General features: G+C 49.1%; 1 protein-coding gene across 2 annotated transcripts in view; it reads left to right on the top strand.

Annotated features, from left to right (window-relative positions):
* MGAT5 (alpha-1,6-mannosylglycoprotein 6-beta-N-acetylglucosaminyltransferase) overlaps positions 1-19,766 on the top strand; it is a 335,177-nt gene extending 315,411 nt beyond the window's left edge. For both annotated transcript variants that reach the window (XM_054581995.1, XM_054582003.1), the window contains exons 17-18: positions 14,611-14,768; positions 19,252-19,766. In XM_054581995.1, coding sequence (XP_054437970.1) covers positions 14,611-14,768; positions 19,252-19,450 — 357 coding nt within the window. In that variant the 3' untranslated portion in view covers positions 19,451-19,766. The remainder of the gene's footprint in view (positions 1-14,610; positions 14,769-19,251) is intronic.
* The last annotated feature ends 5,913 nt before the right edge of the window (positions 19,767-25,679 follow it).

A 25,679-nucleotide genomic window follows, 5' to 3' on the forward strand; every position in this document is an offset into this window, starting at 1 on the left:
ACAGATAAAAGCAGAGCTTGATTTCCAAAGCAGGGGAAGGTTCTGTAAATCCCATGACCTCATCAGAGTGTGGACGCTGTGGCTTGTGCTCATGGAAGTAAAGGCCAAGAGTGTCATTGCCACCATTTATAACATTTTAATTCCTTAGGCTTCAAAAGCAACACAGCTAGAAATAGACAGACTGAGAACCCCTGTGGGTCCGGTAATAGGAACTCTTTGACCAGGTTCCAGAAATAAGGGGCTCCCCTTAAAGGGTAAAGCAGAGTGTCTCAGGGTGATCAAGAAATCTTTACATAATAGGGGATGAGGATTGTGCAGACTAAAATAGAAAATGTAAGTAGATCATAGATCATAGGCCCAGTATAGGTTTCAGAGGAAGGATTTGAGCTGACAGACTGTGGAGAGCAGTGGCCAGTCCTGGGCGCTGCTGTCGGAGAGTGAGGGCGAGCCGTGGGCCAGACACTTCAGGGCGGCCATCTGATACTCTGATTTTTTCAGCCATAGGATGGCACACTCCACAGGCAGCCACCTGGGTTCCAATCCCACCACCATGACTCTCTGATTGTATGACTTGGGCGCGTTAGCCCCTCTGTGCCTTAGTTTCCACTCCAATGAAATAAGGTTAATAGTAGCACTGCAGAGGGCTGAAGTGAGGGTTAAATGAGCTAATACGTATGATGTGCTTAGAACAGGGCTGGCGCGTAGTGCTCAATAAATGCAAACTAGTATGTTGATTACCTAATGCATTCTGTCATGTATAACATTGAATTATATTCTTACATAAGCATATTTTATTATTATATATTACACAGTATTACTCATCAGACTTTACCATGAAAGCTAAGCATTTGAATTATTATCATTCAGTTTTTGTATGACACCTAAATTAAGAATGACAGTATCATCATCCTAACTCTAGCAGCCATTTACCTACAGACTTTATGCCAATGTGTACTGAGCTCATCATAGCACATCCTTCTATTTGATTTTCATGTAATCCTGGGAGGTGGCAGTAATGACCCCATTCTCTGAATAGTGGGAACTCCGTTTCACAGTCATGGGCTCACAAGTCCTGGAATCAAGGCTTGATGCTGGGTGGTCTGCACCCAGGCCTGCACGGAGCGCATTGCAGGGCTGGGCCACAGCACGTCGTCCAGAGCTACACTTCTCAGCTTATTTTACTGCAAGCAGCTGCTGGTCCTTCCTGAAGCTGCAGGCAAGAGCTCCCATGAACTCCTCTGGCAGCAGGTCTTATGACCGCCTTGGGAGGCTCTCTGCGGTTTTACTAGGATCCCTGCAGCTGCTTCCAAAACCCACCTCCTTGTTTCCTGTCTCCACTTCCTCTCAGAGAAAAGGGTCACTCACCACCACAAGTTAAAGGACTCTTTATCAAAGTTTATTGAAAGTCTTTTATTTCTTTTTTTCCCTAGGACTCTTGAACCCCAGCCAGCCCTTAAAAGTTCTCATGTGACCCATTCTCTATAAATCTATTACTTAGTTTCCTTTCAAACTGGAAGGTCCTGCACCCCAAACAGACCTTGTTAAATGCTACATAATGCAGGTACCACGCCCATTTTGTCCACCTCTAAGTGCCACATACCCAGCCCTCTGCCTGACACAAAGTAAGTGCACAATAACTCCCAGTAGAAGGAATGAGTCAGTGGGTGAGAGGGTGAATGAACATGTGTGTTTTGGACTTTTTTGGTGTGTGTGTATGGCACCAGGAAGCTCACCTTGGACCTTACGATTGGAAAACATGTCACTGAAACATTCTAATGAAAACATGCTCATGAAACTGCCCTTCCACACCACCTCCTGGTTGTAGACCTCTCTGCAGAGCTCTGTGGCTCACAGAAATCCAGAGCTTGCTTTCTTGCCTACAGTTGTTCATTCATTCATCTGCTCAGTAAATATATGTCAGCAGTGTGCTGTGGACTGTGCCGGGAGCTGAGAAAGAAAAGATGTCAAAGGACTTGTCCGTGTCCTCAGCTTCAAGTGTCACAGAGAAGCCTGTCAAGTCCACAGACAAAGCCACTGGTGTCGGTTACAACCTGTAATAGCGATGTGGCCAGGGTGCTTTGGGATCACATAGCTGGGCCTACAGGTGGGGCAGGGGGAGTCTGTCATGAAGCACTTGCAGGAGATGAGTATTGAAGGCACACTGGGAGGGTGGGGAGGACAGTACAAGTCAAGACGCGAAGGCCTTGGGGGGAGGGTGAATAAAGAGAAATCGTGGTGAAATATTGGAAGTTTAGCTATGACTGAAGAGAGACAACGTGAGAGGACCAGGATGAGGAGGCGATGGATATCACAAAATGATGCTGATGCTCAGGTGGAGAATGCAGATTTGATTGTGGGGCAGCAGGAAGCTAAGAAAGGTTTGAGGCAGAGCGAGGGCAGTGATGCTGTCAGATAGGTGTTTTAGAAAAATCGTTCTAGGAGTCTTCTGGGTCTTTCTTATTCAACGTTCTCCCAATGCTACAAAAAGAGCAGTAAAGGGGCCCGTTTTGAGTTTATCCCAGGCCTCTGTGGAGGCTTCTATTGATGCCGTAATGTTCCCCCAACTCCACCGGGAAGACAGGAAGTCAGAACTCCAATGGCTGACAGATTGGGTCTTCTGCCTCTAACAGGTGCCTCCAGCCACAGCGTTTTGCAGCTTTGGGTGTTTGTTATTCTTGCAGCTAGAGGGCAATCTTCAAAGGGCAGTGAGACTGGAGAGAAGGGTGTTTCTGGTTTGAACAGGAAAGCCTCAAGCTCTGAAGAGGTGGTAATACCTCAAGCTCCCCATAGGAGCCACAGCTCTAATTAGGCTGATCTCTGCCTCCAAGTCCTCCCTGTGATCTACAAGAGGAACAGGGAAGCTTTCATCCCAGAACCCTTTCAGAGGTGTCCATCACACTCTCTGAAGGCAGCAGGAGCTAGAGGAGGCCAATTGACCGCAATTGCAAGAGCCTCAGGCTTCAGTGTACAGTTGAGTGGTTGGCAGCAGGAAGCCTACCTCATACCCTGCCAGCCCAGCCGGCGCACCCAATGAGAAAGAATCCTGGCTTCAGGAAAACCACTTGTTTTTTCCCTTTAATGTCCTTGCCTCCCTCTACTGTATGAAAAAATGTTGATTTGGATTACAAGCTCTTTTAAATCATCTCTCTAAATGAGGTCCTTTCTCCAGCAGCAGGGGGTGGCAAGGCAAAAAATCCCCTGTGATCTAAGATCAGGAGCGCCATTCTTCTGTTTCCTGAGTGGGCCCGGGCCTGTCAAGTTTCTCATTATGCATTTCTTGGGGAAAACGCAGTTATTTGCCTCAGGCCGCAGAGTATAGCATGTTCTTTTAAAGGAATGGCAATTGGCAATGCTCAGATTGATTTCTGAAAACCATACCTGTGCTCCTCAACCCTGTTTTCTACTTCCAATATAGACCTTATAAACATGGAAGGTGATTGTGCTCATGTTATTTGGTAAAGAGCTGCATAATTCATGTGACGAGCATTCTGGAGATATGGAAGGAAAAACCAGTTAATTCCAGGAGCCACGGGGGAATCAGCTTTCGTCCCAGGGAGATCAGCTCATCCTGAACTCCTTGGGGAGTGAACCTGGATAGTCCAGATTGGAGAGAATGGTGGAGGTGACAGGTTGCAGGGCAAAAAGAAAAGGAATTGAAAAGGGGAGAGGTTATATTACCCCACAGGGGGCTGGGCCCTGAGCGGGTCTGCCTAGGGCCAGCTGATACTGTGTGGGCTGTTGACTTCGTGGAGGAAAGATTTCACAGTGAGCCCAGGTACTATGAGGGTACGTTTCTTAAAGCAGGGGACAGTAAAACAAAGAAGGGCTTAGCATAGAAGAAGCAGGAGAAATAGCCTGGGCTGAGATACCTTAGCTCACTTGGAAGTCAGAGAAAAGGGAGCCTTGAGGACAGGTTCAGGGGATTAGCCTGGGACAGCTGCTACTGCCAATAGCTCCCGTGGTTGCAAATCTCAGAGTTTAGTAGGTTCCTGCCTGTGGGAAAAGAAGTGGGGGAAGAGAGGAAAGGGAATGGCTCGGGCTACTCCCAAGAAGAAGAGAGCACTCACTGGGTCCTTTGTCTTGACCTTTTATCTCTGTCTTGCACGTAGGAATCTTATGGGTGGTCTCAGGGGAGAGTTCCAGCAGAATATTCATCTGTTTTCTAGGTGTGCTCATCCAGGGCCTGGGTCTCTACTGATTGGTCAGTAATAGGGCAGGGGGTCATAGTCATTGCAGCTGGTCCTGGCATCACCCACTTGGTTTTGCTGCTTTCCTGGACTTGGAGCTGAAATACAACTGTTGGTTAGATGTTATCTCTGGGGAGGTGACCTTCTGTAGCTGGCTATAAATTGCTTGGCCACTGTGTTCTCTCTGTCTCAGTTGCTCTGTTCCACTTGCCAAGGAATTTTCCTATCCTCTTCCTATCCTGTCTTATTATCACTAGCTTTGGGAATGTTTTCACTTTTAAAAAAATCAGTGCTGCTGTTTGCCTAGAGACTGGGTGGGTAATGATGAAGCAGTGGGCTCTGTCCCTACTCTCTGTGACCTCGGCAGGTTTCCTAACCTCACTGCTGTTTCTCCTCTGTTCAGTGGGGATAATACTACCTACACGGTAGGGCTGGTGGAGGAATCAATAGATTAAACATGTTTAGGGCTAAGACAGTGCCTGTCACAGAATAGGACCTCTGAAAGCCTTAGCTACTTGCTGCTGCAGGAACCCAGGAACAAAGCAAGGTGTGCTTTTTTAAACAGCTTCATTGAGGTGTAGTTTACAAACCGTCAAATTCACTCCATGTAAGGATACAATTCAATGACTCTTTTTTTTAGCAAGTTGATGGCTGTGCATTTACCACAACAATCTAGTTGGCTAATGATTTTATTACCCGAAAAAGCTCTTTTGTGCCTATTTGCAGTGAGTCCTTACTGTCCGCCCAAGCTCTAAGAAAATACTGATCTGTGCTATGTCTGTGTTACTTGCCGGAGGTTTCTGGCTTCTTTTCCTCAGCATAATGTTTGTGAGGTTCATGCACAGTGTAGCATATATCAGTGCTTCATTCCTTTTTTCATTGCTGACTAGTATTTGATGGATATACCACAATTTGTTTATCCAGTCACCAGTTGGTGGACATTTGGGCTGTTTCCACCTTTCAGCTATTGTGAAAAGTGCTGCTGTGAGCATTCACATGCATGTGGATGTGTTTTCCTTTCTCCTGGGTCAATTCCCAGCATTCAAAGAAGGAATCCAAGAGGCAAATATCTAAGTTCGGGGAGAACTTGCGGGCACATTGATTTGCGTGTGTAGAGTTCATTCATGAAGATTAGTCCCCATGGTTCAGTTTCCCCACCATCCTCTATGTTGCGCAGGTGGAAACACAAATTCACTACCACCTCTGGGGAGCAGCCCCAGGAGCCACCTGCGGATGGAGTTCGCTCCTTTTGAGGACACCTACAGGCTGAGAATGGTGGATATCAACCAACAGGCAACTGAAATATGTTTAATCTGCTCAGTCAGTCAATATTTACTGAACATTTTTTCTGTACCAGGCCCTAGATTTCCCAGCTGTAATATAAATAACACATGCATCCCTTATCCCTCAAATAACTGGCTGTACTTGTCTCAAACCCCACTTTTATGACCTAGAACTTGCCCCTACTCCCCGACCACACACGCACTTTTTTTTATTTTATTTCTTACAAATTCCTGCCCTTACTTAACTCTAGATCCTGCCTCCAGTCCTATATCTGACCCTGTCTTTTTGGTTCCAGACAATGTGAGTTTGAACAGAAACCCACTCACACCTGATTATGTCAGGGGTGTAGTAACTCTGTTAAAGGTTTGGCCTGGGGTGGGGAGGGTAGAGTTTGTGGAGGAGGCCCCACCCACTGCAACCAAGAGGGAGGGAGGGGCAAGCCAGCCCTCCGCTAGGTGCTTCTCTCCTGGGGAGCAGCCCACCCCCAACCTTCTCTAGCTCTTTTGGTATTTTTATGAATAACATTTTCTCAATGCTGCCACTTAGCCCTTGTTACAAAGGCAACCCACTTACATCCTTTCCACAGTAACTTGTATCTGTTTGTTCAGAACATTGCTTTTTTTTCTATAAATTTGTGTTGATTAATAAACCTTTCTCATTATTATTACTGCAGGAAATTTTCCGAATAGTCAATCCAATTTAGGGAAATTTGGTGACTGGTTGAAATAATTGATAGAGAGGAATGCAGATGTTCTCTGTTCTGAGTGCGCTTGTTAACCAGATTGGAAATTACTATTTATGCCTTACTGTCTATATAAGGCCTCTCTTGGTTAGTATATCATTCTTTTCTACTTCTACTGTCAAAGCTCCAGGATGCCAAACCATTCCATACAGTGGAACAGCTCTTTACTGAGCACCAGTTTTCTGCAAAGCACCATGTTGATGATAAACCACTAACTCCTATTCTGCCTGCAAAACCCAGTCTAGAAGTCCCTATTTTCTGGAAGCCTTCTATAATAGCCACCACTGTCACCCTCCCCCTCCCCCCAGAGTTAATTATTTTTCTCCTCTGAGTGGTCTGTGCATTCTTGTTTGGACACCTGTTTTTTTACCATTCTTTAATTTTTTTAATGTTGGCCTCTTTTAGTGTGCACTGAGCCTTTAGCCCAGAGACAGTGCTTCATTCACATTCATATTTCTTTCACCTAGAGAAGACTTTAATAGTCATTTGTAAAGTTTTGAATGGATGATAAGGAAACCTTCAAAAGCAAGCTGTGAGACACGAGTGTTTCATGGAGGTTTGCTGAACAAAGTTGCCTGAGTCTGGTCTGACGCTGTCATCTTTTTTCTACGCTGTGGTGTAACTTCCTGTCGCTCTGTCACCTGAGGCAGAACTGAAATGAAGCCCCTCGAAACTTCATGACCTGAAGATTCTTCACTTTCGTAGGAAAGAATTCAAGAGTGAATATGAGTGAGAGGGAAAGCAAGTTTTATTTAGGTTGAGAGAAAGGCCAGGACATGGGTTCCTGGAGGCAGGATCAGGGGGTAAGCCCTGGACTGACTGCCACTGCCCGCTGTCCCCCAGGTTGCATGTCGCACAGGCCACTGCTGTACAAGAAGCAAGAGTTCGCGTGGTCGTGGTGAACTTGAGTGACTTGTGTGCTATAGTCAGTCAGTTCTTGGGATTTTATGTGTTTCCAAGGGTGAGTTGTTTCTAAACTTTATGGGCCAAATTCTGTTTCCACTTTCTGATTAGAAGGGGTCTTGTTCCTAATATGGTCTGTTCTGAGAGTGTCATGGCCTTAGTTACCCACGCCCTTCTACATGTGGTGTCGGTGTCATTATAATGATGGTATATTGAGCTTCAAGGTCATTTCTGGTAAATTTTTCCTCCATCTTGGATTGCTCTGGTTTTAGCCAGCTCTTGTTGTTGTTGACTTTTGCCATCACTGCAGAGGTTCTGCCATAAACTGTTGCCCTTTGATCATGAGTGGAGGCGGGGGCTCTAGTGAGACGACCTCACAGCTCATGGTCCTGTGATGTCTGCTCCTACTTCCACTCAACAGGAGCTTTCCCTAACTTCTTTCTATCCTGCCCAGTGACTTCCATCTCACAATGAGGAAAAGCATTATGTGAGCCCCAAACACCTGTGTGAGCTGATTTCCTGGGACCTCCCAGACCCCATTGCCTCCTACTTCTGGCCCCAACACACGCACTCTGCCCAAACCACAAAGAATTCTCTGCTCCTTTTGGAACCTGCTTAACACTCCATTACCAGAGCCTCTGGTCTTGGTTTGCGTCTGCTGGGAATGTCCTTCCCAGACATCTGCGTGGCTTACTTCTTTATTACCTCATGCCTTTTCTTCAATGTCACCTTCTCAGTGATCCCTTATCTGGACACTGTCTTCCCCAACAGTCTCCATCCCTTTCCTCACTTCATTCTTTCAAGAGCACTTAACACCTTTTAACATGTTATATATAATTTACTTATCTGGTTTTACTGTCTTCCTCATTGATTATAAACTCTATGAAGACAAGGATTTGGGTTCCTTTTTTTTTTTTTTCTTCACTGAGTCACCCCCATGGACCAAGGAAAGTCCCTTGCACATAGTAACAGTAAGAGCAGTAACAGTAACTGCAGATGGTGTTTTTTATATCAGGCATTTTTCTGAGCACTTTACACATTATAATTAATCACATGTACAGCTCTGGGAGGTAGCAGTTGGTATTTTCTGTATTTTACTACAAAACCTGAGGAAAGATTATCTAAGTAGCCAAGGTCACTCAGCTAGTGATTGGAGAAGCCACGTTCAAACCCAGGCAGTTTGAGTTCTGAACCATTATGCTTTTCTGCTTCTTAGCAAGTATTTTGTTGAATGAATGAGTACTTACAGCGAAGAGACAATTGGTACTGCCATGTCAGCCTATGCTGAGGTTGAGAAACAGAAGACCCGCAGCCTCCCATGAGCACCCGAGTGCTTGATCTAGGGGTGAGAAGAGGCTTATGCCAGGGGCTGCAGTTACAGGTGAGCCCTGCAAACAGCAGGGCAAAAGGATGGCTCTCATGGACAAATTACTATATACAATCCAGGCAAATCGAATTTACGTCTGGATCCTGGTGGCAAATAACGACTGACCTTGGAATATTGTCTTTAGCATTCTAGGTACTTTCTGAAGAGTCACCTCATTTTATTTCACAGGAGTTATGTAATAAATGACAAATAGTATTCTCCATTTCAAATGTGATAGCAGGCAGAGAAAGCTAAACGGACATCTCTGAAGTCCACGAGCTAAGACCAGAATCACAGCCCCGATCCCCACGCTCCCTCCTGCTCTACCTGTGATAGGGCACAGCTCCCGTGCTTGCTGGGAACACCTTTAAGCCCCCCTCCGTTCAACTTTACCAGATGGCTCACCAAGCCTTAAGAGGGTCCTGCTTCTATTTTTGCCAACCCCGGTCCTGCTGGTCCCCAAAACAGACTTCTAAGAGGATGCCAGGCCAGCACCTGGTGAGCCCTGAGTAAGAGTGACAGGGAGCCCCAGTGCATGTGTAATTAAGCTAAGCGTACCTGTTTTATTTGTTCATATATATATATTTTATTGATTATGCTATTACAGTTGTCCATTTTTTTCTCCCCATATTCCTCTCCACCCTGCAACCCCCTCCCCCCAACATCTCCCTCACCCCCGTTAGTTCATGTTTGTGGGTCATACATATAAGTTCTTTGGCTTCTCCATTTCCTATACTATTTTTAACCTCCTCCTGTCTAGTTTGTACCTACTATTTATGTTGCTTATTCCCTGTACCTTTTCCCCCATTCTCCCCACACCCCCCATCTGCATTTCTGTGATTCTGTTCCTGCTCTAGTTGTTTCCTTAGTTTGTTTTTGTTTTTGTTTTTTAGGTTCAGTTGTTGATAATTGTGAGTTTGTTGTCATTTTACTGTTCGTTGTTTTTGATCTTTTTCTTTTTCTTAGACAAGTCCCTTTAACATTTCATATAATAAGGGCTTGGTGATGATCAACTCCTTTAACCTGACCTTATCCGCGAAGCACTTTATCTGCCCTTCCATTCTAAATGATAGCTGTGCTGGATAAAGTCATCTTTGATGTAGGTCCTTGCCTTTCATGACTTTGAATACTTCATTGCCAGCCCCTTCTTGCCTGCAAGGTTTGTTTTGTTTTGTTTTGTTTTTTTCTGAGAAATCAGCTCGTAGTCTTATGGGCACTCCTTTGTAGGTAACTGTCTCCTTATCTCTTGCTGCTTTTAGGATTCTCTCCTTATCTTTAATCTTGGGTAACTTAACTATGCTGTGCCTTGGTGTGTGTTTCCTTGGGTCCAACTTTTTGGGGACTCTCTGAGCTTCCTGGATCTCCTGGAAGTCTGTTTCCTTAGCCAGATTGGGGAAGTTTTCCTTCATTATTTTTTCAAATGAGTTTTCAATTTCTTGTGCTTCCTCGTCTCCTTCTGGCACCCCTATGATTCTGTTGGACATTCAAAGTTGACCCAGAGGTTCCTAAGCCTCTCCCCATTTTTTTGAATTCCTGTTTTTTCATTCTGTTCTGGTTGAATGTTTATCTCTTCCTCTGCTTCAAATCATTGATTTGAATTCCAGTTTCCTTCCCTTTACTGTTGGTTCCCTGTATATTTTTCTTTATTTCACTTCATATAGCCTTTACTTTTTCCTCCATTTTGTGACCATACTCACAACCATTTCTGTGAGCATCCTGATTGCCAGTGTTTTGAACTGTGCATCTGATCGGTTGGCTATCTCTTCATAAATTAGTTCTGTTTTTGGAGCTTTGATCTGTTCTTTCATTTGGGCCATATTTCTTTGTTTCAGTGTGCCTGTTACATGGGGAGGGGCAGAGCCTTAGGTATTCGCCAGGTCAGGGCAACCCAGGTTGCTGCGTTGTGGCACTGCCTGTGGGGAAGAGGTCCAAGAGGGAACAATGGCCCTTGCTCGGCCCTTGGCAGGCTTTCAGTCACTTTCCCCGCTACCCACAAGCAAATTGGGCCCCTCTGGTGCTGATTCCCAGGTTGGGGGGGTGTTGTGTACATTCTAGGACCCTGTGGGTCTCTGCAACAAACTCTCCTGTGATGCTAGAAGTTTCTCCTGCTACCACAACCCCCACAGATTTTTACAGCCAGAGGTTTTGTAGGCTCTCTCTTCCTGTGCTGGAACCCTGGGTTGCATAGCCTGTCTCGCTCCCCAGGTGTTCCTCCCAGTTTAGCCACATGAAAATGCAGTACCTCCAGGTCTGCCAGCTGTCATCTTGCCACGTGTCCTCTCCACCCCAGCTGCCCATCTCCGCCCCTCCTACCGGTCTGAATGAATGTTTCTTCTTTAACTGTTGGGTTGTTGGACTTCCATACAGTTATGTTTTCTGGAAGTTCTGGGTTTTTTTGTTTTGTTTTTAAATTTGTTGTCTGTCTTTTGGTTTTGCAAGGAGGCAAAGTGTATCTACCAATGCTTCCATCTTGGCCAGACTAAGCTTGCCTGTTGGACAGGATCTCAAAAAACTTGGCTGCAGTTGTTTACTCAGAAGTGAGCAAACAGGATAGATCCACCCTGCAGCCTAGCATTGAGGGCACTTCCTTTGTGCAGACCTCAGGGTGCCAGGCTGTCCCAGATGCAACACTGCAGTTCCTCCAACCTCTGTGCAGAGCACAGGCAGCCTCTCATAGAGGGTCAGGACAGAGGAGGTGAGCATTAATGGACCACCTGCTGTTTGCCGGCCTTCTGCTCAGCTCCATTACTTAGTCTGTTAGCACGCAGTGCTTTCTACTGATGAGTGATGGAGGCAAGATCAGACTGGGTAGCAAGCCCAACACACCACAGGGAGACAGCTCCAAAGCCAGGCCTTCGGATATGTAGTGCCTTTCTTGGTCACATCACCTCCTCATTTATTTTACCCCTGGGACTATTTCACATACCATAAGAGGCTAAAAATGAATAAACTCAACATGTCTAGAGATATCATCCTCAGCTCTAACTGCCTGTGGATGTCAATAAGGAAAGACATTCTGCAGTTTTCTTGCAAGCTCTCCAAACCAGAGTTTCAGCCTTCAGCCACAATGGGTTTTCAGTTCCCCATCCTAATGAAGGATTGGGCCAAGCTAAATCCAGGAGGCAAGGAGAGAAATTCTCACTTGGTTTCTAGGGATGTAGACAATGTGATCTGACCTAGGTTTTTCTGATGGTTTGCCCATGCTGGACAGTCACAGAGCAGGATTTGGTGTATGTTGGATTAAAAGGCTCTTCACTATAATACTGAAAGGCTGTACAAATTATCAGATGTCTCCTAAAGATATATAAACAAAGTTGCTTGCATTAGCCAGCCAGAAAAACATATTAAAAAAGATCACTTAACCTTTTCCCAATATTCAGGCTCCCACTCAGCTCTCATCAGCAAAACTACATTGATCATCTATGTTCTCCTTCTTCCTCATGAGATGGGCAGAGTATAAAGGCCACCCAGTACCTTGTCTTACCGTGGCAGGTAAGAGAGGGACGGTTACCAGTGAACATCCTATCCTGTTCCCATTCAGGTGCCACCAGTCTATGCATTCATGCCATCGCCCTTAGTGACAGCATCCAGACCAAAGGCAGTGTGCTGCCCGTACCTTAGCAAGCAGGTGGACTGTGCTCAAGATCATCACAAACCTGAGTCTGATAAGCGTCTTCCTGCGCAGCGCGTGGTCTGTCTGCGGTGGTGCCCAGAGCTGTGTGGGGGCACACTCTGCTCCCCTCCGCCAACCAGCCGCTGCCATGCATCACTTTCAGAAGACTAAGCTGGATCCTAATATCTCTAAATATTTCATTTTATTGCTGTTATCTCCGAATTATTACCCTTCTGGAATCTTCTGCTTTCAGCTGATATAAATCCAGGCCTAGGTTTCCCGAGCACTGTACAGTGAAGGATTTCTGTTTGTTAACCACGCAAATCACTCTGGCTCAGTCATGTCCCCTCATCACAGGATCCTGTGATGTTGAAGACATCAGTGGGTTTGCTTCACGTTTGGGGTCTCGGTCACTGGTTTGAACAGACTAGAACAGAAGCCCCATGAGTGCTTACTACCTACCAGTGGCCTTCTCAGCAGGTAGCAGCATTTGTCCTTCAGGGAGGAGGTAGGGAAAGCAAGAACCATGGGAAATCATCAGTGTCATCGTCTTTATTTTTATCATGAAGAAACTGAGGTTCATAATGTTATTTATTTTGCCCACAGTTTCACAGCGAGTGACAAGGGGCAGGATGTACCCTCAGAGCCCACTGCCTGTAGAGCCTGTGGTGCATTTCACTTTACTCTTGTTTTCATTTTGCTCGCTAACAGTAATACAAGCACAGGTTTTTTAAAATTTGAGAGTGATACAGAGGCCCCTCCTGGGTGCAGCTCAGGCCTGCTTTCTGGGGCTGCATCCACCCCACCGCCAGCGGCCCAGCCAGGTCAGGCCGCCCGGCCCGCCCACAGCACTCCACGCAGCGGGGCGCCTTCCTCTGCCTGCACCAGCTCTGATCTTATTCTTCAGCTCCTTGTCCACACAGTGGGGTAGAAAAGTTGAGGAAAAATAAAATATTCCAGAAGGACATAACATTGAAGAGTGAATTTCCTTACCACTCCTGATCTTGATCCTCCGTTTCCTTTCTCAGCGGCTCCCATGCCAACCAGAGATCCCTGCAGGAGCACATGCATGTCTATGTGTATCTCTCCATCTCATCCCGCAGGATTTGTGACACAAGTGGAAACACTGCACGGCACCCTTCACCTTGCTGCTTTTGCGTCTCAGTATATCCTGGACACAGTTCATGTCAGCACATGGAAACCTGCTGCATTTTGTGTTGTTATTTGTATTTAAACAGTTAACCTATTTAAGTACAAATAATAGGTTGTTTCTCTCCTAATGCTTCTGCTCTGACAGTACCACTGTGATGTCCTGTGTAGGTTTCCCTGCACCATGTGTCCCTGTATATCTGTGGGGTGAATTCCTACAAGTGGAATTCGGAGCCCAGGATCCTAAGCACCATTGGGCACTCCTGGGGGCCAGCCCTCCCCAAAAGGAGTTCAACCTGGCCCTTCAGGTCCCCTGCATAGACAGCACCTTCCACAGGTGGGTCGGCCCAGGAACTCCGGGACGGTGCAAGCAGAGTGCGCCCTGGGTGCCAGGCACGCGAGTGCCAGAGCCACCACTGCTGCCTGCCCCAGGTGGCTTTGGGCACAGCTGAAATGAAAGCTGGGCCCAGGTCAGAGAGTGTCTGCGCCTCCTCTCCCTTTTGCCAGCCCCACTCCATCCTCTCGCCACCCAGGATGCGCGTTCTTTAGGCTACATTCTGGTCCTCCACCCGCATCGCTTCCCTCTCCCCACCCCACCCCAGGCTTTCCTTGGATGTGCTAGGTGCCTCTCTTCCCTCTAGACCCCAGGAATGACTGGGCCTGCCCCATGCTGAGCTCCCCACACATGTGCTAGGGGCGCCTCTCTTTGTGAGGTTTCCAGGTTACTTCATGTCATATCACACATCCTCAAACTGTTTACCTAGTTGTTGAATCAGTGCGGTGTTAGAATTGTTTCCAACCAACAATGCCCGAGCCCCGACCAAGGCCGTGACCCCTCGAGAGGTTCTGTGAGTGCTGCCCACAGACACCTCGCTCTACCACTTCGCTTCATGAAGCGGAAACTGGTGCTCACAAAACTGTCACATTAGGTAACTGAGAAATTAGGTAGACACTGGATATGTCTTGGGAAGTAGAGCAGAGGAAACAGGACAGCTGGTAAGGTGGGCCTGGAGACGGGCCCTCGGGGCGGGGCGTTTAAAGGGCTGGATTGTGTCACTGCTGATGGTAACAATAATAACTAGCCTGGTCACTGGCAGGCCTGGCGCTGTGCGCATGACAGCACCACCTCTCCTCCTGTGTGACCCCTTTGCAGCTGAGGAAGCTGGTAGGTAGAGCAATGAAGGGCTGGCCCAAGGACATGTCCTGGCTGAGCCCAGTTCCAACCAAGTTTGTCTGCCTCCCACCTCCTCCCTTCTCCACCTCGACCCTCTCAGCAGGCCGCTTCCCCTTGTCCCACTGCGTGGCAGGCTGGGGATCACCACTTGCATCCTCGGTCCCTTGGCTGAAGGCGTCATTGTCATTCTAGGACTTCTGCCATGGGCAAGTGATGTGGCCACCCCTGAGCGCCCTGCAGGTGAAGCTTGCTGAGCCCGGGAAATCCTGCAAGCAGGTGTGCCAGGAGAACCAGCTCATCTGTGAGCCTTCTTTCTTCCAGCACCTGAACAAGGAAAAGGACATGCTGAAGTAAGTGCGGGGGTGGGCTGAGGTGGGGGCAGCTCAGCTTGCCTGTGGGTTCGAGTTCGGTTGAGAGGGATGAGGTTTCATTTCCAGGTTTGTGGGCTGCTGGGAAAAATTGTGGGGAGCAGTAAAATCCCCCGGAGAAAGTTAGCCTGGCATTTTTATTGTTAGGTAGATGAGGTCACCTGGCATACTGATATATTTAGAATTCAAATGGGGGTGCTGTGTTTGCATAAATAATGTCATATCTGGGCTTGGAGATTGTGGGAGGTATTTACTTTGCTAATGTTATACCCAAGAACCACGGGAATGGAGTGGGCACAAAACCACCAGCAGTCGCCAGGTCCCCAGATGGCTCCCAGCCATCTGAGCAGTGCAGGTGGTGGGTGGCAGTGTTGCACCCCAGAGTCAGAGAGGAATGAGAAATATGGGCAAGGAGCTGGCACGGAACTGCCCCCAGCAAAGTCAACTGCCATCTTCCCCTACAGTGGTCCCCATGCCCTTTTTTACCTTTTGCCAGCAGGGGCAGGGGCAGGCCTGACTCTGCCAGGTCAGGTCCCTCAGCGGGAGGGGGGCACAGGTGGGCACAGGCGGGCACAGGCCAGAGCTGCGCCCGGAGGGCCATCTGCATTGCATGGACCTTTGCCCTCTTGCTTTCATTGCTTTTACTGATGCCGCTCTCTTCCCTTTGCATTGGCATTTTGGGTTGGCATTTGCAGTTCCCAAATTTCCATGTGAGGTTTCTTCTTACCTCTGACTCATGACCCCGTCAATGCTAAATCTTCCCATTTTTATCACCCCCTATCCTGAGCCACATAGTACTTAATTCTTTAGCAACTCCCCACCCTCCCCTTAATAGCTCTAATTAGATGTTTTCCCCTAAAAAAAGAGATTTGCTCTCCCAACCCCTCTGATGTTCAGTAGAGTGGCAGTACTGTCCAGTCTTGAGGAGGGTGTTTAGGAGTGGAGTGGACTCTGGGCTCGAGGCTTGCCTGTGCCCCGTGTTAGATAGGCAGCCTGGTTGGCCACAGTGGTTTTCTGGGCACAGTGGTCTGAGCTGGCCTGGTCTTGCCTACAAGTCTCACTCTTTTCAAGGGTGGTATGAAACCCTTTTCAGAAAGAGCACATGGCCTCTGGCCTCCCACTCGCAGGGAAGCCCTCCTGAGGAGGGCCATGGTAGGGGCCGTTTTTCCTGCGAAGACCAGGTTCAAAGCCTGCCTTGTTCACCATCCACCCAAACGCCAGGCCAGGACAGACGTGTGGTGCCTGCTCTACAACTAGTGAAACTGTGTGAGACAGAATGGTGGTTTGATGTTTATGGAAAGCCTGGAATGTTCCTATGAGCTTCTGTTCCATAGTGCATGTACTGAGTCCTAGGCTTCCCGTGAGCTCCTTGTACAAACAGCGAAGTGGCTTTTTGAGAACCCGGAGTAGCTGTCTATGTATCGGAGCCTGGATCTGCTGAGGGCAAAGCAGGGACTGTACACACAGAACTGTCTGTCTGCCTCCCACTACCTGTCCCCACCTGTAGGGGAGGAAACAGGAGGTGCACTGCCCAGCCCTGGGACCAGGACCCCACACAGCAGGCCTGCCTCTGGGGCACAGGTCTAGGTCCAATGAGGGGACAGGAAGGGGAGCCAATGGACCAGTGTCCTCAATTTTCTCAAAAATGGGGACATCCTGGGTGACAGAGAGATGATAATGCAGCCAGTGCTGAAGACAAAGCAGAACCGCCGCTCCTTCCCAAGAGCCCTGGGCATGCGAGCAGCCTGAGGTCACCAGGACAGGCTGGAAAAGCCAGGCCCGTGCCAGGGGATTGCCTAACCCATCCCGCCCCGCATTGTAGATATGCAGGGTTTTCTTCCTAGGAGACAGCAGTGAAGCCTATTTTGCACTGAAGCTGCCTGAAATTAACTCTCTGAGCATAAGAGCCCCCTTGAATACGTTGTTCCTGCATTTGTAAATACTGATAATGTTGTTAACCCTGCCCCTCTCAGTGCTTGGCAGCCTACTGAGTGGCTCCTCCCCGTGTGAGGCAGTCCGGGCCCATCCATGTTCATGGCCGGTTAGCAATGAGAGGCTCCTCAAGCCAGTGCTGCTTTTTCTTCTCCAACTTGGGACCTGGATTGTGACATGAATTGAGCCCTTTGGAGCACCCCATGGTGTCGCCTTGAATCCAGAACACAGGCAGCTGGTCTCTGAGCTCCAGTGCAGTCAGGGCGCAGTGTAAGTGCCGAGCATGCATGGCTCAGCTGCAACCCAAGCTGACCCAACCAGAGGGTAGAGACCCTGGAAGGAGCCGGAGTCCATGCCAGTATGGCCCAGTATGAGGGGAGGCCTCGGCTCTGTGAATAAGAACGTGTGTTAACACAAGACCTCATTTATGATTTGACTACCTTTTCAAGTTGTATCTTCTAAAATCTGGATTGTTGAGTTTTGGGGAATTCTAATCTGTGAAGTCTAGACTAGGAGTGCTTTGGCGTACCTGAAAGGAGGGAGGTGGCTCTAAGTCAGAGTGGTCCAAAGGGAGTTTGGGGCACTTGGCCAATCCAGGGGTGGAAATAAGCAGGGCAGCGGGAGCGGGGGGTGGGGAAATTCCAGGACAGGCAAGACAGCTTCCAGCTCTCAGGAGTTCAGAGGCCCATGGGGAGGCAGGCCATTGCCCTTTCATTCTTCAAGAGCTATAAAATGTAAACCAAGGGCTGATGGGCCTCAGAAGCCCAATTCCCATCCCGTAAGAGAAGCTGTTGGGGCCACCTGGAGAGGTCCGTGCCTCTGCAGCAAGGAAACTACATGCTGTGCCAGGAGTATCCGAGCAGGTGAGAGAGAGGGAGAGTGTGTGTATGTGACTGGGAATGGGTATGACAGACATCACAGGAATAGAGAGGCAGAAAGAGCGACGTGCACCTCCTGCGAAGGCAAGGGTCCCACGTGTGGGGAAGGAGGACGCTGGGCTGTGGAAGCTGTCTGGGTTCTGGATGTGCGCCACTATGGGGAAAAGTTACCTCACCTCTCGGGTGACTGCCGCGCACTAGTCAGTCAAGAATGATGGAGTGGCCTTCCTGCCCGGCCAGGGCTGTCAGACGGGGCCTGCATGCTGATGACAGGGAGAGCTCCCAGGGGCCAGTGGTTTGGTTGCTGCCCAAAAGTGGCCAGAGCTGTGCGCACCCAAGGCACAGGATCGAGGGAACCTTTGGGGGACTGCCTCATAATGGGGCTCCCGTGGTTCTGGTATTACACTCTGTCTGAGCACTCTGTGGTAGTCTCTGACATCGTCCCTGATGGGCTGCTTCCCCCGCCGCCTCTGCTGAGATGAGCTCACACCCAGGAGGCTGGGTCAGGAGACCCAGGGGCTGGAGCAGGAGGGCTCTTCATGGCTCCTGACAACTGTACCCCTGGTCGTGGGGCCTGAGACTAGTTGTAGACATTTCCATGCTCCTGGTTAACCACGGTACCAGGCAGATAAGTTGACTTAAGACATATCAGCTGCTGTAATTTACCTAATAAACAGGGTAAGCATAACTGTTTCCCAAGGCCACATTCCATACAGAAACTTTTAATGCACAAATGAGCTCCGGAGACCCCTTTCTGTGGGTTGGCCAGTAGGGGTATCTTGTGTTAGACTCAGAAGCCCCCAATCTCTGACTCCTTTTTCTTTAGGAAGTCCATAAAACCCACACCTCCTGCCCTCGCCTTCAAGGTCTGTGACCTTAACCGTTGGGGTGCTTCCGTCTCCCAGTTGACATGCCAAGACCAGAGGTGGTAGGGCATTTAGAGATGCCACAGAGCTCTCTGGTGACTGCAGAGCAAGACAAGAGGGAAGGCTGCCCTCCTGAGCAGCGGGAGCCCGGCAGGCAGCCGCCGAGAGCCCCCAGCATCCCCACCAGATGTCCCGGAAATCTCCTGATTGACGTTGGCAAGGGCTTCAGCCCAGGGAGTTCGTTAGTTGGCTGGAGGAAGACAAGGAGGGGCGCGGAGTAACGGGGGTGGGAGGAATATGTTGCTTCTCTCCCAGTATCTAGAAGCTTTCCAGAGGCAGCGGGAAACCTCAGGTTCCCCAGCCGGATCCCCACGTTGTCAGCAAGAATTGAGGTTTCTGTGAACATAGGAAAATGGAGAGGGTTGCCATGTGGGTCAGTTCACACTGCGGAGCCAGGGAGGAAAGTGGCCCAGCCCCCCCAGCGTCTGCCAGGGAGGGCAGGGGGGTCATGGCGACAATGATGATTGTAATGATAGTTACCCGTTACTGAATCCTTTACCCAGAGCTAGACGCGGCTAAGTGCTCTTTAAGAACTGTTGCCATTCCTGCACCTCCCCTGTGAGTTAAGGGTTATTAACCTTCAGTTCACAGAAGGGGAAATTGAGTCACAGAGCGGCTCAGTCATTTATGCAGGGTCACAAATGAAGCCAGGACTTAAATCCAGGCCTGCCCAGCTCACCTATACCTTCTCTGCATCTCCAACCCATGAGCCTTTCTCTTCCTCCTCAGGTACGAAGTGATCTGCCAAAGCTCAGAGCTGGCCAAGGACATCCTGGTGCCCTCTTATGACTCCAAGAACAAGCACTGTGTGTTTCAAGGTGACCTCCTGCTGTTCAGCTGTGCAGGCGCCCACCCCAGGCACCGGAGGATCTGCCCCTGCCGGGACTTCATCAAGGGCCAGGTGGCTCTCTGTAAAGACTGTCTATAGCGGCCACCGGCTGGGCCCTGCACACACTCTGCTGGGGAAGATGGTGGCTCCAGCCGCACCCTGGCAGAGCCAGGGGGCAGACGTCATTCGGGGACTCTCGCCAGAGCCTGAACTTTCTGGTGGAAATTTTCAATTTGGTGTTGCTCCTGCTGGGGTCAGAGCATCACAGTGGAGTTTTCACCAAAACAAAACGAGAGCAGACATCAGGCCGGGAGCCTGGTTTTGCTCCCTGGCACAACTTTGTCTTATTTTTTGAGGAGCAACTGTAGAGAGCCAATCTCAAGAGTCATTTAAAAAAAAAAGAAAAAAGGAGGAATTGAGCTGGTTGGAAAGAACTTTGTGTGGGAACATTCCTAAATCCATTAACTTATTTATTTGGGAGGGCGGGTGGGGGATCAGGGAAGGGCAAAGAGGTCTTGATTACAGGTCTTGTTTCTTTGATTTTCCACTGTTTACCATCCACTTTCACTCTAATTTTTTTTTTTTTTGTCTGCTTCGGGCGGGGTGCAGGAGGGAGAGACCGTGCGCTGTGGGGCTGGTAGCACGCTTGAGGGTGGCTGTAGGATGTAGCTCCTTAAAGTGGATGATGGCAGAGCAAAAGAAAATCTTGTGTGTGTTGGAGCGATGGCAGCTACAGGTTAGGCACCTCCTACCCCCGCACCCCCCGCCCCCGCTGTGTCGGTGGGGGGGACAACCCATCCAGGGAAAGAAGCACAAGATTGGGAAACTGACATTTCATGGTGTACGGTAAATCCTAAGTACAGGAATGAAAGAGCTACTTTGGATTTAGTCATGATGTTTACCACTGAAGAGGGTTGCCTGTGAGCTGGGATTGGACAGGAGTGAAGCTGGCCCCTGTGACCTGGTGTCACCCCTGGAGCTGGGCTCCAAACAGGTGGGCTTGTCACATTTCCTGTAATGTCTGATATCACCAAAGCCCAGGGGCTGGGATCTTGGTGAACTCGATGCTGGCCAGGGGAGCAGGGGCAGCCAGGACGAAAGTGACTCACTGTCCTGGCCACTCACCTGTAGGGGTGGGAGTGGGCGTGGCTTTCACTCCAGACACCAATATTATGAGGAGGGGCAAGCCAGTTGGCAGCTTGACCCGGTCAGGCTCCTTTGACCCGCCTTTCCAGCCCTGGAGCCCCTGAGCTCTGCCTTGTGTCAGTCCCCACCGCCATCACCCCAGCCCACTAAGCACCTTTTTGGTGCTTTGGGTACTTCCCTGCGAAGCCCTTGGCATCCCATGCTGGGGAGAGTGAGTCCCCACCTCCCTCTTAGAGACTCTCCCTGTTGTGAGCTGTTGTGAGTGCCTTGGTGGCTCTGGCAGCCTGGCTCCGCAGCACCCTGCGCGCCCTCGGGCAGCTGGCCCCACCCCCAGCAGTCAGGACTGCTGGCAAGGCTAACACTGGGTGGACCTTGGAGAAGTGAGACTAAAGGAAAGATCGTTTCCTGAGGACCAGAGGGAGTGTGGAGTCTTTAGGTATGGAAAGTTAGATTCCACCAGCTTCTCAATTCTTCCCTAGTACAGAAATAATAACCAAATGCACAACCAGCCTTTTTTTTTTTTTTTAAACTTCGATTCTCAGTGGGTCTGAATCTCACCTCCAGCCCTAGAGAATGGAGGGGTAAGGCGGGGCAGCTGGGGTCTCTGCCACCCCTCAGGTGGCCCTTGAACACATGTGCTGGGGAGAGTGCTGATGGGGAGGCCTGGGCCTAGCAGCAAGGGCACAAGTCCAAAGGAAACCTTGGTAACAGGGTGTGAGTGAGCGAGCGAGCAAGTGTGGGTGTATGTGTTCTTTTAAGCTTTGCAAGGGCAGTTTCCTGCAGTAAGAAGAGAAATAACTGCCTTCCATGCTGTTAGGAATTGCTTTTCCCTGTGACGCGGCCTCTTGGCTGCACCCTAAATTTGTGGGAATTTGCTTGAGCTCCCAGGCCTGCGATTCCTGGGCCGGTGCTGCCCTCTCCTGGGCTCTTCTGGGAGCTTCCAGTGGTGAGCATGTCCGTGTCAGCACTGACCAGCCTGGGAAGCCTGTAGGCTGAGACCAGTTTCCCACACTCTGCAAGTCCATTTTGCAGAGGGCGTTTAAACAAACACAGGAACTCAGAAAGCAAGGAAGCTGGAAAGCTACATTCTGCGGAAAGAGGCTGTACCTGCCTTGTGTTCCAGAAGCTGCAAAGATTGTTTGCTGGCTGCCTGAGCTCAGGGCCTCCCCTTTTCTCCTCTCTGTGTCAGGACCCTTGGGTCAGGCAGTCCAGCGGGGCACTTCCCCGCCTCAGGTTTCTCTTGCTTCCGCCTGCCCAGTATTCTGAGGTAAGGGTGAGTTCTGCAGAGGGGCTGCTGCTTGTGGGGCAAAGCAGCCCACACTCCACTTGGTGAAGGCATTATCAACAGAGGCCGTGACACTGGAGGTGCACTGGCTGCCGGGCCCCCGCAGACTTGTCCAAGCTCGTCAGTGGTCCGCAGCAGGAAACGGGAGGGCCCTCCTCCTGCCCTGTGTGCAAAGGGGCACGACTTCTGCCTGCCCTGGAGGCGGGGTCTCAGAGTGTGGGCCTTGGGTGATTTTTCTTAATAGAATCCTAAACCAACATGTAAAACGGATGACAGTTTCACACAGAGAGAAATCCCAAGCCAGGATCAGTGTCTTCCTGTGCTAGGAGCATATCTTGCCAGATCTGTAAGTTTTTGTACATTTTTTCCCTAAGTGAAATTTGGCTCCCCCCGCCCCCGCCCCGACTGTGATCTTAGGTTCTTAAAAAACTTGAGGGAAAACATTTAACTAATTTATTAAAAGAGAAAGTTTTCCTTTGACATGTAAACACTTTTAGGAGTAAAAGCTTCTCAAAGGGGAAACACACTTCTTTTAATGCCAGTAAACACCTCATTTTATTTCATGTATGTAATTTGATTTGCACATATACAAATGGAGAGGGTTGGTTTTTTGGTTTTGGCCTTTTTTTTTTTTTTTTTTTTTTTTTGCATTTTTGTTTAGATGGGGTTTTGTCCCTGCTTATAGTTTGCTGTATGTTTGGAAATATTGAGAGTCTGTTTTTTTGTTGATATTTATTGTTCCTCTGATGTGCCTTTTCACTTTTCTTTGGGGTTTGTTTTTGGAATCTGGCTGCTGTTGAAGGAAGACAGCAGGCTTCTCCAGCTTGGAGACAGGACCCATCCTTGTATCACTGCAGCAGCTCAGGCTCTGCACCAGAAACACCCTTCGAGCCCCCTGGGCCACCGCGTATATGCACACATACCCCCAGGACGCGGTGAGAACCCCAAGAGAGGTGCTGGCTTTCTCCAGACCAGCCCGCACCTTCCCCAGCTGCTCAGTCACAGTCACATCTTTGGGTCTGGGGGCTGCTGGCTGCCAGTGCCCCCAGGTATTTGGGAGATAAGGCCAGGAAAGACGCCTAGCCCTAGCTGAGGCCGCCTAGCCCTAGCTGAGGCGCTGCACTGAATGGGAGCAGTACCCGCTGAGCTCATTGGTAGCACTGGCCCCTGACCACTTTATCTGATTTAACATCATGAAGGGGAAAGAATATGCACACCCTTGTTGAGTCCTTAGTGAACACAGGGTTTAATAAAAGTGACTACTTGGCTTTGCTTGGGAGGAGAGACCCGGTGCTTCTCGCTGGTAGTGAAGGCATATATGTGACAGGCTGACTGGAACTGTGTGCTGTTCCTAGGTGGGTTTGTGCTTTCTAGACCAGACCAAGGCAGGCCACTCCATTTCTGCAAGGTGGTTTACCTGGATTGTGTATATAATTGGGATATTACCACCCTCTCCCATGCCCCCAAAATTCTTGATTTACAAAAGTCTATTTTGTTAACGACAGGCTCTGTTGTATGTGCTACCATCCCAAGCCTGGATCTTTTATTTATTTAAAAAATATTTCAGTTTCCACATTGGCCTCATTCTAATTCCATCCATCCCTATAGGGCTACAGAGCACCTTCGTGTGGAGAGATGGATGGACATAAATCGATTCGGGCTTCTTTAGGAAGGTGGAGATTTCCTAAAGCTGAGGGCGAGTTCTTTTCATTCTCGTTGGCTTCAACAAAAAGTGGAAAACCAAGTTTTTATAGCAAAAGGCCAAATTAGCTGTATAGTCTCAGATGCAGGAGAAAAAATTACCCTGCTTTCTTAGCACTTAGGGGTTTTGTGAGGATTCGGTGTTTAGCAGTGTCTGGCACATAGTAAGCCCTAGTAAATGTTAAATATTGTTGTTGTTATTAGCATTTCACAAAACTTGAGAAATAAAGAGCTGAGCTCACTCCCTATCAGTTGATCCATGTAATGCCTACATGAAACCATTCCAGGGTGATGGAATGTTGTAGAGGATTTACACGTTTAGCACATCCAAGGCCTGGGCCCTCCCTGCTGCTGAGAAAATTACTGTATCCCTGAATGCACTGACTGATCTGAAAACACACCTGACTTCCGCACCAGACGAAGCCAGGCTGCAAGGACTTGTGTACAGGAGATGACATGGGTGACCTCTGGCCCCATGCTGGACTTCACCCCACTGATGTCACCGGGACCATTCCAGAGTTTTTCCTTGTGCAACTTTTTGAGCTATAAATTAAGGTGAACTTTTTCATTGACTGTACCCCTTAGAAGTTAACTGTATTCCTCTGAAATGCTGTAAGAGAGGCTTTTTTGCTTTCAAGGGGAAAGGAATGACCAATTGAACTTACTCATTCCCCAGGAAGTCCCTCTGCTGTCCCCTGCTGGTCAGGGTGGCCCCTCCACAGTCCACTCCACAGGGATCAGACTCCTGGGAGGGTTGCTGTCACATGTTTGCATGGGCCCCAGGCTCAGAGAAGACGCCCTTCTCCACCGGCCGCTGCGGCTAGCCTGGGGACCCCAAGACTACCACACCATCCTCGTGGAGCCATGGGTGGGGGGCAGGGAGGGTATCTTCCGAACCACTCCCAGAGGCTGCTCTTGGTTCAGCGATTTTTCCCCCAAATCACCCAAATATCAGTTCACTTTCTGTTTTGGGGTTTTAGCCTCTTAGTTCCTGATAGATTTAGAGCTATATGTCCGCTCCTGTCTCGGTGCTCTTCTGGATGGATTGCAGTTGTGGAATATGGAGGAATTTGCTGGAGTCCTTCCTATGTCTTTAAGTTCCTTTGTTTTTGGTGGAATCAGCAGTCTTAAACTTTGGTGGGTACAGGACTAGAATTTACCTCCTTCAAAGCATCATCCCCTCTATCCCTGATTTTGTGGAGCCTCAGAGTATCTCCCTCACCCCCCTACAGTTCGTGAGGCATGGCAGAGGCACAAAGTGCCGGCATGTGCTCTTAGGGTTAGGCAGGTGCATCTGGATGGTGGGGGGCTCTGGTACCTCCAAGTCCCCCACCGTGCTGGAGGTCTGAAAGCCTGGCTGGGACAGCGGGATGGGAGCTTGGCACAGTCTGCCACCTCTGCCAAAGGGGAGATGGAGCAAACTTGGGGAGCATTTTGCTAACTGTCCTGCCCGGGTGTTAATAGGACAATATCAGACAATCGATGCCAAAGGAGATGATGGTGTCTTTTTCTACTGTAGCCGCTGTCACAACCTTGATGTCTTTAAGCTAATGACCGTTCGCATCTCTGTCTGTCTTCAAACAGCTCGTGGTTCACTCTGGGGTTAAGTAGTACGGGACTCTGCAAACGAGCTGTTGCTGTCCAGACGTCCTGTACCGGCATAGAGAGCACTGCTGTGTTTCCCACTGTTGTAGACAAAACTAGGGAGAACTTTATTTTTCAATAAACTTTTCTTGTGTGACAGGTGGGAGTGATCTTTATGGGGTGGGTGGGGGCGGGGCCACCTGCAGGTCAGAGCCCAGCAGCATCCCCCCCACCCCCGCTGGCATCACTAACTCATTTCACTGTTTGCAAACATGCTGAAAACGCTAAAAGGAAGGTCGTGTGGACGGGGGGGAGGACAACAGATTCCCTATTGGGTATTCTTTCCCTTACACCACATCCACCGATTACTAATTTCAAAGCATTCACCTAGAAGGGAATGAATTCTAAAGTGGACAGTTGGGCTTTTTTTTTTTTTTTTTTTTTTTTTTGAGATAACTGTACTACAGTGGATGTTTAAAAACCTTGAAGGATGTGCTAGTAAAATAGTCCGAGAAAGGGTCAGGGCCTGTTAAACTAGGAATACATTTCTCCCCTCACAAGGAGGACGTTTTGACCCAGGGCTCAGTGGCCTGTGGTCATTTGGTTAGGCAC

Source organism: Pteronotus mesoamericanus, unplaced genomic scaffold (genome assembly GCF_021234165.1).
Source record: "Pteronotus mesoamericanus isolate MK-2021 breed Mesoamerican mustached bat unplaced genomic scaffold, CSHL_Meso_final contig_1173, whole genome shotgun sequence".
In the NCBI taxonomy this organism is placed as follows: domain Eukaryota; kingdom Metazoa; phylum Chordata; class Mammalia; order Chiroptera; family Mormoopidae; genus Pteronotus; species Pteronotus mesoamericanus.